Below are 15,801 nucleotides of genomic sequence, written 5' to 3'. Positions count from 1 at the left end.
GACAAAGAAGAGAGAACGAAAAGGAATGTATGGTGATAAGTCGATTAATGTTCGAAAAGAAAAACACGAGAGCTACCATTGCTTCGCCCGGGCCCCAACTTGGAGAAACCCACCTCGACCAGCCCAATCAGGTAGTCAGCCCAAATGGGGATGAAGTGAATTGAGGCAGAGGACTCGCCATAGACAGCCCGGGATCAGTCCCACGGCTGGGAAAAACCTCGGAAGAAACCAACAAATCAGACCAAATGTGTAATACAACCCAAACCCGAGCACAGCTCCGGATCAGCAGACCAGTGAGTCCGCCGACTGAAACTACATTGGTGGCTCTACTAAAAATATATAGTACATAGCCAATCAGATTATTAAATTTACAAACCCAAACGATTATACATCAGTTGAGCTATAAAATATAATACATAGCAGGTAAGTTAATGCAATTTAAAAGCATAAACAATACAGTCAGTTGAGATATACAAAAATTGATAATGCATATCATGAAAATTACTTCAAATTACAAGCCTAAACAATTCATCAGTTGAGTTACACATATTAGTATTCAATTTAGAGCATATACAATTCATCAGCCAAACTATTATACAATAAACAGTAAACAGATTAATTCAATTTATAATAATAAACAATTTATCAGTTGAGCTATACAGACTACTATTCAATTTACAGCATATGCAATTCATCAATAGAGCTATACAGACCACTATTCAATTTCCAGCTTATACAATTCATCAGTTAAGCTAAATAAAAATATCCAATACACTGTCAAAGTAAACATTAAGTCAATATACAAAGATATTTTAGATGAGCTATACAAAATTGTACATTTAATATCAAGTAGAATAATACAAATTTACAAGCATAAACAATTCATCAGTTGTGTAGAAGGTATGAGTATGTAGACATTTGGTTAATTCTTTTCTAAACCTTTACTCATTGTCCTTCAAAGCTCTAAGATAATTAGGCAGTGCATCGAAGATTGTAATACATGAATAGCGAACTCCTTTTTCATAACAGCTTACACTAGATCTGATTTATGTCTTGTATTAAAATTATGAATGTCTTGATTAGTGCTAAATGTATCTTGGTTTTAATATAAAAAAAATCATTAGGAAAAGAATGTATTCACAAGGTAAGGTCAAGATTTCTAAATTTTGGAAAATATTTTTATATGATGTCCTTTTATGCGCACAAGTCATTATTCTTATAGTTTTCTTTTGTAAAACAAAAATGTGTTTCGCTTCAGATGAATTACCCCAGAATATTAATCCATATTTCCTTACAGATTGAAAATATGCAAAGTATGACATTTTAAGTATGTTTATATCACCAATAGCAGATAAGGATCTTAATGCATAACAGGCAGAGCTCAATTTAGGAGTAATACATTGTATGTGTGTTTTCCAGTTCAAGTGATTATACAAATCTAAACCAAGAAACTTTGTGCTTATAGATTCTATGAGATGAGATTCATTTAATCGAATACTGTAGCAAACCTGAGCACAATTGTGTGTATTAAATTTTACTACACTGGTTTTATCAATATTAAGTGCTTGTTTACTTGCATGGAACCATTCATTCATTAGTTTCAGCACTGTAATAGGAGTGTTTATAAACTTATCGTATTGTTTGCTTGAAATAATCACACTTGTATCATCTGCAAATAAAATTACATGGAATAAATATTTTATGGTCAAGGCAAAATCATTATTATAAACTGGAAACAACATTGGACCTAAAATTTACCCCTGGGGAACTCCATGTTTAATATTTCTAAATACTGAATAAGTAATTTTGTGACATATCTATTTCTATTTTTTGCTTTCTATTTGATAAGTAAGATGTAAATCAACCTAACATCTCATCTTTAATACCATAAACCATTAATTTTTTACTATTTTTTTTTATTTTAGTAGGTTATTTTACGACGCTTTATCAACAACATAGGTTATTTAGGGTCTGAATGGGATGAAGGTGATTATGCCAGTGAAATGAGTCCGGGGTCCAGCTCCGAAGGTTACGCAGCATTTGCTCATATTGGGATGAGGGAAACAACGGAAAAAACCTCAGCCAGGTAACATGTCCCAACCGGGATTCGAACCCGGACCACCTGGTTTCGCGGCCAGACGCGCTATCCGTTACTCCACAGGTGTGGACTTTTACTAATATATTGTCTACAAAATCAAAAATGCTTTAGCCAACTCACAGAAAATCCCACTGGAATGTAATTTCGAATTTAAAAAATTTAGTACATCATCTACCAATCTAAAAGCAGAATTCTCTGTCGATTTTCGTTTTCTAAATCCAAACTGTTCCAAAACTAATATATCATTGGATTTCAGATAAAGGTATAATCTATTATACATAACTTTCTCAAACACTTTTGAGAATGTTGTTAATAATGATATGGGTTTATAATTAGCAATAGTACATTTATCTTTCTTTTAGCTTACAGGGTTAAGGAAAAAAAACATTCCACAGACATCGCATTACCAAATCTTTCCGTCAGTATGTTTGAGAATATATTTAAAATAGTCTTGCAAAAGAAACACTTTTCAGAGATATCAGACTTGAAAGGGTTCTCGCCTATAGGTGTTAAGACTAGTCCACAATAAACCGGCAACAGGAACGACAACGAAAACGAGAATGAAATACATTTATTTCAACATTATTTTCGTTCTCGTTTCCATTAGCGGTTTATTGTGAACCAGCCTTTAGTCGGTTTTTAGGGTTCCCGACCGTGAAAAACATTTACCAGAAAAATCGCATTAGAAAGATTTGTTACCAATAGGCTTGAGTACACTAATACTTAAGCTATACATACTAGCGAAACACATTTGCCGTCATTCACATTTATATAGTTTGTAGTCTGTGTGCAAGAGTTCATCGCTTCTATGACTACTAGATTGAGAGAATCACTCAAAGTGAACATCGCTCTTGGAAAGTTTCTCGCCTCTGTGCTGGCGTTCATGGACTCTCAGGTTACTCGTCTGAGTGAAACATATACCACAAACGTCGCATTTGAATGGTTTCTGGCCTGTATGTCGCCGTTCATGGATTCTTAGGTTACTCGAATCCGAGAAACATTTACCACAAACATGACATTTGAAAGGTTTCTCGCCTGTGTGTCGACGCAAGTGTCTTTTTAGGCTACTAGACATTGTGAAATCCATACCACAAACGTCACATTTGAAAGGTTTCTCGCCTGTGTGCCGCCGTTTGTGGTTTCTTAGGATACTCGAATCCGAGAAACTCTTACCACAGACATGACATTTGAAAGGTTTCTCGCCTGTGTGTCGGCGGAGATGTTGTTTTAGGACACTCGACATCGAGAAACTCTTACCACAAACATCACATTTGAAAAGTTTGTCGCCAGTATGCAGGCGTTCATGGATTTTTAAGTAACCAGATTGCGAGTAACACTTACCACAAACATCACATTTGAAAGGATTATCGGCTGTGTGTAGACGTTCATGGAGTTTTAGGTTACTCGACTGCGAGAAACACTTACCGCAAACATTACACTTAAAAGGTTCCTCACCACAATGCAGACGTTCATGGGCCTTTAAGTAAGCTGATTGCGAGTAACACTTACCACAAACATCACATTTGAAAGGCTTCTCGCCCGTGTGCAGAACTTCATGTTTTTTTATGCTACTCAGCATTGAGAAACCCTTACCACAAATATCACATTTGAAAGGCTTCTCGCCTGTGTGCACGCGTGCATGGACTTTTAAGTTACCCGAGTGCGAGAAACACTTACCACAAACATCACATTTGAAAGGTTTCTCGCCAGTGTGCATGCGGCTATGGGATTTTAGGTTACCCAACTGCGAGAAACACACACCACAAACATCACATTTGAATGGTTTCTCGGCTGTGTGCAGACGTACATGGGCTTTTAGGGTTGTCGACGTCGAGAAACCCTTACCACAAACTTCACATTTGAAAGGTCTCTCGTCCCAGTGCAGACGTTTATGGTTTTTTAGGCTACTCGATTTTGAAAAACACTTAGCACAAACATCGCATTTGAAAGTCTTTTCGCCTACGTCCTTCGGTAAATGACCGTTCAGTTTTTCCACAGTCGAGAAACATACTTCAGATAATTCTAATTCCAAACGCTTCTCATTTTTACGAGTCCGCACAGATTTTCCCGAGAAACATGTTTTCTTGGGAATCTCACACATAGTCTCGTTCTCTTCAAGTGCGAAACTGTCCAATTCTGATGAAACAGTCCTCTCATTGGTAGCTGCAATCCTGAAGAAAATAACATATTAGTCTTTCAAATAGTCGCAACAAATACATATTCATTTATTGAATATTCAAATCAAAACACTTATTTCACCAGAAGGAACAGTACCATTAGATATATAGAGATGCATCCTTGTAATTAATTTATGAGTAATGTTGGAAGTATGAAAACTGTCTCAACAATTTGGATTTCACCTGTACAATAACTTGTGTAAGGATTACGCAACGTTAGTAAACTATTAGTTAGCTTTTATCTTTAATAAACCTCTCTGTCCAAAGTCACCTGACTTTACTATACTCTTTTTCGACACGAGCGTGCTATTTTATGCGTTTGTTTCGAAATTCTCTTATTTTTGTGCTATATAAAATCTTTATAGTTTGTTAATTTCGTCACTTTAAAATTAGGAAAATTTGCAGCAGAACATTACTGATTTCATTTCGTAGTAAGCATTACCATGAGAAAAATTGTATTGGTATCATCTCTAATTTGGTATTTGTGTTGTTTTTCGAACGTTAAACTTATAACAATGCTTTCAAAGCTCTGCAACAATGTAATTTACAATTGTAAAAGAATATAGGCCTACTAAATAATTTTTGTCCGCTTTAATGAGAAGTATACTCCCACTCAACGACATAAAAGCATTAAAGTCACCGGTGTAGGTCGGTCAGATAAGGCTCTTGCCTCCTGATCTGGAGTTGCATTCGGAAGCGGGTTCGATTCCCGCTTGGGCTGATTACCTGGTTGGGTTTTTTCCAAGGTTTTCCCCACCTGTAAGGCAAATGTCAGGTAATCTATGGCGAATACTCGGCCTCATCTCGCCAAATATCATCTCGCTATCACCAATTTCATCGACACTAAATAACCTCGTAGTTGATACAGCGTCGTTAAATAACCAAGTAAAAAAATTAAACAAAAATAAAAGCATTAATTGACTCATTTGAGAGAAGTATTTGAGATGTCTGTAGCAAATTTAGGACTCGATACTCTCCTATTGAATGCATTATGGTTGACGAGCAGCTTTTACCTCTACATGAATGTTATTTCAAGTTATTTATCAGAACCAAACACAGGAAATTTGGTAAACAGTGTGAATGTATGCTCATTCAAATACCTATCGTACTCATTACATGGAAGTATACACAGGAGGGAAACTGGATGAGTCTCCAGAGATCAGACAAGGAATGAGAACTGTCCAAATTGTTACATTAGCTCTCTACAGTACAGGACAAAAGGCAACAACATAACTTCTTCACACGCTGTAATTTGACAGAGAACCCTTTAGCTGAAAATTGGCAGGAAATGAAAAAATATACATTCCCAACAGTTCACAAAAGCAAAAAGAAAAGTTTTTCTCGACTCTTTTTGGGGTCATGGTGATATGACTGACAGTCTATAATCCGAGAAAAAAAAAGACTGTGTTTTCCTGCTGTCATCACAGCATCATGACAATCTTATTCAAAGGGAGACAACAATTTCAAGTCACAAATAATACTAGACTATAACAAAACCAAAGCAGGGGTGGATATTGTGGGCAAGATGGCTAGAGAGTACATAAGTTGTGAGGTGGTCTGTATGACCATTCTGCAACATGAATGACGTCAGTTTTGTGAATACAGTAGAACCCCGATTTTCCGACGTCCTATTAACCGATCAGCGGATTATCCGACTCTCTCTCTCCCTCTGTCTTGTTTTGCTGCAGAACAAAATATGAAGTCCTACACAGTTACTTGTTGGAGGAAGTGTTTTTCCCAACTTGTAAATTAATCATTACCTGCTTTCAATGTAATGAGCCCAAAAACTTCCACACAATTGTAAAATTCAGTCCTTTTCCTAATGTTGAAGTGGTCGTACTGTATAACTTATAATATGTAAAACGTCTTCTATGGGTGTCGAAGGAAACGAAAAAAGCGCAAATAATTTAGAGGTTTGGAAAGCAAAAACTTTATATCATGTCGCATCAGAACATAAATTGGCGTTACAGCTGTGCACGATTTAACATTAAAAAAAGAGAATAAAGTGTGTAAAGTACGAGTAACTATGGAAATCTACAACACGAGATCTCTATCCCTATATATTTATACAGTCGACCTGGTTGGCGAGTTGGTATAGTGCTGGCCTTCTATGCCCAAGGTTGCGGGTTCGATCCCGGGCCAGGTCGATGGCATTTAAGTGTGTTTAAATGTGACAGGCTCATATGTCAGTAGATTTACTCGCATGTAAAAGAACTCCTGCGGGACAAAATAATGGCACATCCGGCGACGCTGATATAACCTCTGCAGTTGTGAGCGTCGTTAAATAAAACGTAACATTTTAACCATCACAAGGAGTTCCCTTAGCCCTTAAAACCGGAGTTAACTAGTTTAACTTCTGATCCTGTAACTAGTATGTTAAACACAAGACCATGGAGAAAATTAGGCCTATGTGTTATGCACTTAATTTATGAAAATAAAATATATCCGATTTTTTCGATTAACCGTTCAGTTGACCCCTTTCATTACCACGGATAATAGAGGTTCTACTGTACTCCTGAATGGAAAATGAAACAACACATCAGAGACGCCTATTCCTAGTTTAACTAGGTGACCAGCTAGTTCGGCCCTGCATCACACAGAGATCTACCATTGTAGCACTGAGAAAGCCAGAGCGTGTTTGAATGGAAGTACTTGGCACACACACTACATAAAATGAACCCTGCATTAGCCACTGCATCAGCTAGAAATGGAAGGAAAAGTGGACATTGCCACATGCGCCCAAGTTTACCTGACAGGAAACTGACCTGAAGCTTCCGATGATAGACGACATTAAGATATATGGCTTGTATGCGGAGACTAAGAGAAAGGCAAAAAATTGGAAAGATTGCAGAATACTGGGTTTGCAAAGAGAGATCTGCCCTTAGGCAGAATACTGTGTATGAATGAATGATTTTGAGTGTCGGTTTGATGAATACAGTGTATGTTTGGTTCCCAATATTACTGGACTCAAGCAGTTGATTAGGACTGATCTGTTACTTACACTATTTGCGATAGGAAAGTGGCATTCCAAATGTTATAGAATTTCGAGTCTGAAGTATATGCAGATATTGGTGAGCCTCATTTTTGATAATGGAGAATAAACAGACTGGACAAATTAATGAAACCATTCACAATAACAATAACTACAGCATAGCACAATAAAGAATCGTACCACAGTTCACTAATGAGTTCACATTATAGAATGTACATGTATGCTTTGCGGCAAAAAGAATGTTTCGAATCTTGAGCATTAGAAATTCTAATTTCTACTGCGCAGTTCACTCATGTAAACAAACTGTACTTGAAAGAAATGCTCTTCTGTTTGTTCATTGAAAGTCGACCGTCTACAATGTAGTTAACCTTACAGTTAACCGAGGTGTGTGTGACGTAAGGTTAAATGTCTGCTTTTCGTACTATGGGTTGTGAACTCATCTCCTAGTAGCGTAAAATCATTCTTTATTTCATTTCTAAGTCACTGATTTTAAATGCTAAATAGCGTTTGTTAATAAACTTTGTTACTCCTGTCTTGCAAAAATATTACTGCTGACACTTGTAGGCAATTAATAGGTGAGACCTGGCCTTTATAAACAAAATTAGTATTTGGTTCACTTCCTAAAGAAACGAGAAACACATCAGATATAAATAAACAAAAACAAATATATAAAACATCAGATATAAATAAACAAAAACAAATATATAAACAATAAAAGTCAATATATTTAATAATAATCACATTCATTTTTATATGTAATACAGAACTACTATCAAGAGTGCTGCCTACAAACATTTGAACAAAATTTGAGTCATTTCTTCACCGTTTTATCCAGTGTGCAATGTTTAGGATGAAGTACATCAGAATCATTTACAGTGATGTTCACCCCGTTCCTCTAAACCAGCGACGTCATCCCATTCTCTTACGTGCAGTTCTTCAATTTCGTTCCAGGACAGCATGTGTTCAAATCTTACCTCCCCTGATATCACTCTCCTACCTTGCAGTCTTATGCTAGACGTCATACACGCGTACAAATTTAATACAGTATGTCACTCGACCTCATGTTAAAGAGTATTGAAGTCATTATCGCAATATCCACAATTTTCACTATTTATTTTAAATAATGAAATAAAAATTTGTTTCAGTAATAATATCAATGATCGGCACTATGTATAGGTGTAACCAGTTCTTCTCTTCCATCGAAGTTAACAAATCTAATCTAAAGACTCGACTGACAGACAATAATTTATGTTCAGTTTTAAGGACTGCAGCTGCTAACGTAATATTACCTGATATAGATAATGTTATATCTAAAAATAAGCATTAAACATGAAGCGCTTGCAGCATGTTCTTCAAGTGAAAAAAATGAACTCTTGTAATATAAGAAAATGTTTTTCGACAATGTAAGTACACATTGCAATTGCAATAAATAGGTAATGAAATAAAAGCTTAGGAAATGACTATCTTTCTTTATTGTTCAGTTTGTGCATATATTTATGTACCAGTGTATGGTTCTTTCTTCCGATGTTTCGTGACCCAATGTAATTCAAGTACAATACATACAATACTATTTTCGCTTAGAATAATATGCTATATATTTTTACGAGAAGTACTGTTAATTTATAAAGAAACAGGCTTAAAATAATAATTAGATATCACAAATATTTCAATGTTTAAATAATTTTTGTGCGGGATCGTGCGTATTTGCTTGGTTTCCGCACAAGTCTGCGGAAAGTCTAAAATTCCACATTCAGTATTCCCAACCTAACACACATAACAATTTCCCTCTTCTTACGGCTTAAGTGACATATTGATTTTACTGCTTTAGGCTTTTAGCATATTATTTTTAGAGACGTTCAATATAGTAATAATCATAAATTGGAAACTTACCACTGGAATTTCACCTAAATTGCACTGTTAATTATTGTTTTTAAATATTTTCGAAAATTACGTAAACTCTACAACTGCACTACAGTTACTGCATTCGTGATGCTAGTAACATTAAGGAAGCCGTGAAAAAAATCAACAAACTTGCCGATGTTATTACTGCAATATGTTATATAAATAATATTGTTAAAATATTAAAATGAAAAATAAATCATTACATAACCTTACCGTTTGTTTTAAGTTCGCATTTTTAGACTGGGGGTGAAAAAAAAGACAGACGTATGTCAGGCCTGCTGGAGTATAGTAAACACAGAACACATTTTAAAGCAACAATGTTGAAGATAGATATTTTTGTTTTGCAAATTTGCCGTCATTGAACAGAAACCAAGATGGAGATTTCATTGCAACTAATTAGAAATTCCTCTTTCAGGTATGTAATAAACGATCTTCGCACAAAATAATGTACGATACACGAGTGGTATGTTTTCTTTCAATTCTCGGAAATTAAAAAAGGTCAACTACGTTTCGCTTTTTCAAACTTTTCCTCGAACATGAAAACTTCAACATACCGCTCTTGTAACGCATATTACTATTATGTCTTATTTGTTTGTCTTTTGTAAAATTTTTCTAGATTCATTAAACTTTCTTTACTGCTAATTATTATTGTGGATGACGCATCTCAGGCACTAATAACATAAATCGTCTCATTTATACGATTGTGATTTCCACTATAAGTACAATTCCTTACTTAGTGTAACACTTTCTAATCCGTGTCTGAATGCTGAGTGGTCGTACAGTTATATGCATATCTTTTACAGAGAAGCACGCTGCTATCCCTTAACTTCAAAATCATAAGTTGCTATGCTGATTTCGTGACACCACTGCTCTAAACTCACTAAGCGTGAGAAATATTGGAGAGCGAGACAGGTAATGGCTTTATGGCTAAAACTCTGCATTAGTTAATAACAACATGTTTCCTGTGTTAGTGGGACAGTAGAGTTAGGTTTACGCAGATCTCTTGGCCTTCTGTTGAAACGATGGAGTGAGACCATAACAGGGCACCTGGCTTAATATGTGATAGGGAGAAATGGAAGAATAAATAAATAAAATAGTCAAATTAATGTTACACAGTGACTCTGTAAAGGTGATGAGCGGTTCACAGAAAAACACTTGGACTGGATTCAAAATGGTAGCTCGTTATTTGCTACGGAATTACAAAGATTCCAATCATAAAGAAACTATGAATTAAGGTGAAGAGTTTCAAGAACCTGGGCCGTAATATGAAGGCCAACTGCTTGCATGTCCGTCTACATTATTTTCTTGAAAATCTAGACACTTTTAGTGTAGAATATGAAGAAAAGTTTGAACAGTACTTATAGAAACCAGATACCAGAGTGCTGCATTGGAGTTAAATTGCTCGCTTGAACTCGGTCGAGTGTCGCATCCTCAAGTGAGATACGATCGGTCGTGATACATTTGTAATAAATAAAAGCAGAGTACAAGGTCATCTCACTGACATGTCTTATCTTGTATGGAAGGCGACAGGTAAGATACACATATGTTTTGCTCACACGGTAAAAATAAGGCTTTATTTTCTGCGTTTATGACAAACGTTTAATGGACAGTCAATGAAACGTAACAAAACAGGAACATGAAGTTATAAATAAAATAGTATGAAAAACTTCGATGTACAGTTAATATTGTTAATTAATAATTATTCAATATTTGATTTACCACATATATAATATGATAGGTCCATACATAGTGTTCCGCCTATATACTGCGACAACGTAGAAACGTTTTACAAAATATTATTGATATAGCAGTAGATTAATAACAATATTAGTACAGAGATATCGTCACAGAAAATATAATAAAGCGAATAATCATGCTGCACAACTGTTACAGACGCAAAGATTGATTCACTAATTATTATTATTATTATAATTATTATTATTATTACTACTAGAAAACTTGATACAGTTCTTGCATTAACGTGATTGTGTTCTCCGTTTATAATAATTACATTTACATCCAATAACATCTATCAGACGTGGCAAAAACAAAATCACTCCTGTGTGAAAAAAAAAAAAAAAAAAAACATTTACCTACAACATTTATATTACATTTTAAAGCAAGTTTCGTAGTTGTACTATGGAGAGGTTAGTTAAACACTGCAAACTTTTGAAATGATAAATATCTATGATGTTACTACACAGTTCATCACTGTAACAAGAGTGAATGTCTAATGCTCAGCTTATACCGCTAGAGGATTTATCGCTCGTGACAATTTTACCCATCATGCATGTGCGCTACCTATCGGATTATGCTATCAACTACTCGGCGCTTGAGCGAAAATGTCCGATGCAGATCTCTGACAGATACCAAGAGAAGTGGAGTGTGACTGTGATGATTGATGATTGCTGGATGATTCAGACAGACAATTCTTCTGAAGATGCTTCGAAACAGTCAAGTAAACGAAAACTTCAAACACAATGAACTCTCTACCTAAAGACTCGTACATTACACTCACCTTTTGGTGAAAACTTCGTTCTCTTCTGCCGTTACTTCTAGCTTTGGCTCCTCATTCAATGTGTCCATGTCACTCTGCTCTTTCTGAAAATATAGAACAAATAAAACAGAAAGGTAGTACAATTTATATTAAAAAAAGCGCAACGATTTTACATGCCACAGAACTGCATTTGAATTGTATTAGGCCTAGTAGTATTTTAGCTAAAAGAAGATAATTATTATTGGGGTAGATTTTTCATGGGATAATTCTTTTCCATGTGGAACAGCGTTTTCAACCTTTTGTCAACATGTGGCACAATAAAGGTATAATATAAAATCCTGCGGCATTCTCATATAATCTAAAGCTGTTGTTCCCAAGCAGAAGGGAAATTTTGAGGGTTTAGGAAAGAATGAGTACTAAAAAATACAAATAAATCAGATAAATGTATATGCATTAATATATTAAATAAAATATTTTCAATTTTATACGAATTATTCCTTTGTCAACATACCGGGCAATAAATGGTGAAGAGGCACATGATGCAAAAAAAAAAAAAAAACGTTGAGAAGAGAAAGAAAATACATATTAGTCACAAATGGAACTAACACGGTTTTTGTATTTTTATTTAAAGTTTATGATAGAAATGCAAAATTTAATGACAGAACATTATTTCAATGCTATGTTAGTGTGATAATTATGCGTGTTTTTTTAATTGTTATTAGGTAAATGGAGGAAACATTTTCTTTCATAAAGACAAATAAAATAAGATATTTTTTAAGGTTGGCACGATATTCTAATTTTACTGATCTGGCTACCCCAGCGAATAGGGATTATAAAGAATGGACACTTCGTGTCGGTACCTTTGATGTAGCCGGACCGATTTCAGTGACCTTTAAGCCAGTTAGAGCGTCAGATTCTGCTTTCTCCCTAGAGTTGGCGCTGACATCACACCAGCTAGCATTCGACACAGCGGAAATATAATACATACAATTAATACATCTAGGTGCATTATGTACTCAAATAAAATAAATTGGATCCATAAAATAATAAATCCTTCATTAACCGTAATGTCTACACTCTAGAGTTCCTTTATAATGAGAGTTCAGACGTTGACCCCTACAACAATTAAAATATGTAATGATTTGATACGCTGAAAATGGAAAAACAAAACTCTTACGAGAAGTAAAACCATATACCTATATTATATTATATACAAATATTAAACATATTACAAATATTAAACGTCCCGCGCCGTGGCGTCGCGGTCTAAGGCATCCCGCCTAGGACTCGCGTTACGGAATGCGCGCTGGTTCGAGTCCTCATGAGGAAATAAATTTTCTCACGAAATTTCGGCCAGTGTATGGGACCGGTGCCCACCCAGCATCGTGATGCACTTGGGGAGCTACGATAGGTAGCGAAATCCGGTTGCAAATATCAGCTATAACGGCTGGGGGGATCATCGTGCTAACCACACGATACCTCCATTCTGGTTGGATGATCGTCCATTTCTGCTTCGGCATGTGGGCGTGAGGCCAGCAGCCGGCTGGTCGGTCTAGGCCTTTCACGGGCTGTAGCGCCACGGATTATTATTATTATTATTTATTATTATTATTATTATTATTATACAAATATTAAACGAATTCGATACTTAATTTTATAATGCATTGTATTATTTTATAATATAATTTATGATATCTGAAATATAAAATATTATTATTACAACTAGTTTGTCACCGAGAAATAAGGAAAAGCTGTTAACTTGAATTTATTTGAAGTAAAGCGTTACTGGATTATGCAATAAGGTAGGCGATGTTTGGATCCTGTGCCTTAATTCTATTCTCAATTATTATCTTAGCGTATGCTCAATTACACTACCTCTAGCGCTTGAAAGTGGAACTTGCCGCTGGTACACAGAGACACAAAACACAGGAAAATTCGCTCAGTGTCCATTCTTTATAATCCCTATTTGCTGGCTACCCTAGATGTGCATCAGTCATTCTCTTCCCTGCTGCTCGCACAGCTACAATTCGGTATTCTGCCATATACCAGCGGATCTTTCAAATGTGCTGCAGCAAAATTGCTGTTATAGTATAACTATTTAACTACTGTATAATAATAGTAATTACCTATAAACGAACAATTAACTTATAGTCACGAATTTGGGGGATTATTATAAGTGGTTTATTTTACGACACTGCCAATGCAATGGTTATCTAGTCTCTGAGTGAACTGAAGGTGATAATGCCAGCAAAATGAGTACAAGGACTGTCTAGCATTTATTAATCAGTTAATGTCTTAGTACTTTGATTTTTATTGTATTTGTAAATTTAATATTAATTGTAATTATAATTGTATTCTTAATATTGTAGTTGTAATCCCCTGGTAGAGGGGAAGAGAAGGCCTGATGGCCTTACCTCTACCAGGTTAAATAAGTAAATATACATATATATATATTTATATTTATATATATATATATATATATATATAAATTTTATTGGGTTATTTTACGACGCTGTATCAACATCTAGGTTATTTAGCGTCTGAATGAAATGAAGGTGATAATGTCGGTGAAATGAGTCCGGGGTCCAGCACCGAAAGTTACCCAGCATTTGCTCGTATTGGGTTGAGGAAAAACCCCGGAAAAAACCTCAACCAGGTAACTTGCCCCGACCGGGATTCGAACCCGGGCCACCTGGTTTCACGGCCAGACGCCATATATATATATATATATATATATATATATATATATAAGGACCAGCGCCGAAAGTTTCCCAGTATCTGCTCTCAATGGGTTGAGCGATAACCCCAGAAAAAACTTCAACCAGGTAACTTGTTCCAACAAATATATGGCCACCAGTTCGCTAGTTTCATGGTCAGACATGCTAAGTGTAACTCCACATCTTTGGACAAAATTGATACAATCTCCTTTTTTTCTGACAATGCCATTATATGGCCACCAATTTTTACATTACCAGATATATAATGGTCTAATTCAGTTTGCTTTTGATAGTACTTCTGTGCTCATAATATCAGAAATTAACAAACAGCCTATATTGTATTGATAATGAAATGCTGTGCATATGTGACTAACAAAGTTAATACTGACTAATTTAATCCAGTTTATCTCATTATTTCTGCCAAGAAAAATCATGTACTATGAAATTATACTAAAGCTCCAATATACAAAGATTTCCTTGCTATGACCATAATGATCATTACATCGTAGAGCAGTGGTTCCCAGTTAGTTCAGAGTTGTAGACTCCCTTTTTATTTTTAAAGCAAGCTACGGACCCTACACCTTTAAATTTTGGTATCTTTTTAGAAGAAGTAGTTGAGAGGTAGGTAGCAACATTAACAACGGTTAAATTGAACATACAGTATATACCTGAACGGTCAGGGCATCTGGCTGCGAAACCAGGTGGCCCGGTTCGAATCCTGGTCGGGGCAAGTTACCTGGTTGAGGTTTTTTCCGGGGTTTTCCCTCAACCCAATACGAGCAAATGGTGGGTAACTTTCGGTGATGGACCCTGGACTCATTTCACCGGCATTATCACCATTTCATTCAGACGCTAAATAACCTAGATGTTGATACAGCGTCGTAAAATAACCCAATAAAATAAATAAAAATATACCTGAATGTAGATGTCATGGGAAAAATCACACCTTTTTTGTTTCGGACAATTCTTTCCACGTCTGGTTCAATATTTGCTACTTTTAGCCTTAAATCAGAATCAACATCGAGGCGATTTCAATGTTTGTTTTTCAGAAAACAAAGTATTGCAAATGTTTGTTCATAAAGATATGTGCTACAAAATGGAACTAGGGTTTCATTGCTTTATCACATATTTTCTTATACTCAGAACATACCTTCACCCAAAACTGATCAAGTGTACATTCTTTGAAAAATATTTTAAATTATCCGTTACAAGTAACATCAACAAGTTCGTCTGTCTCAGTAGCGTAGTCGGTATAGCGCTGGCCTTCTATGCTCGAGGTTGCGGGTTCGATCCCGGCCCAGGTCGATGGCATTTAAGTGTGCTTAAATGCGACAGGCTCATGTCAGTAGATTTACTGGCATGTAGAAGAACTTCTGCGGGACAAAATTCCGGCACACCGGCGACGCTGATATAACCTC

At 35.7% G+C, this 15,801-nt stretch overlaps 1 protein-coding gene across 2 annotated transcripts in view; it reads right to left on the bottom strand.

Moving 5' to 3' along the window:
* Window positions 1-592: 592 nt before the first annotated feature.
* The window catches only part of LOC138693234 (zinc finger protein ZFP2-like), a 48,186-nt gene continuing 32,977 nt past the window's right edge, over window positions 593-15,801 (bottom strand). For both annotated transcript variants that reach the window (XM_069817036.1, XM_069817035.1), the window contains exons 5-6: window positions 11,688-11,770; window positions 593-4,269 (exon numbers count right to left, since the gene is read on the bottom strand). In XM_069817036.1, the coding sequence (XP_069673137.1) occupies window positions 2,928-4,269; window positions 11,688-11,770 (1,425 nt within the window). In that variant the 3' untranslated portion in view covers window positions 593-2,927. The remainder of the gene's footprint in view (window positions 4,270-11,687; window positions 11,771-15,801) is intronic.

Source organism: Periplaneta americana, chromosome 17 (assembly GCF_040183065.1).
Source record: "Periplaneta americana isolate PAMFEO1 chromosome 17, P.americana_PAMFEO1_priV1, whole genome shotgun sequence".
In the NCBI taxonomy this organism is placed as follows: Eukaryota; Metazoa; Arthropoda; class Insecta; order Blattodea; family Blattidae; genus Periplaneta; species Periplaneta americana.
Note: the sequence above shows the minus strand (reverse complement) of the source record. Positions and strands in the feature narration are given on the sequence as shown.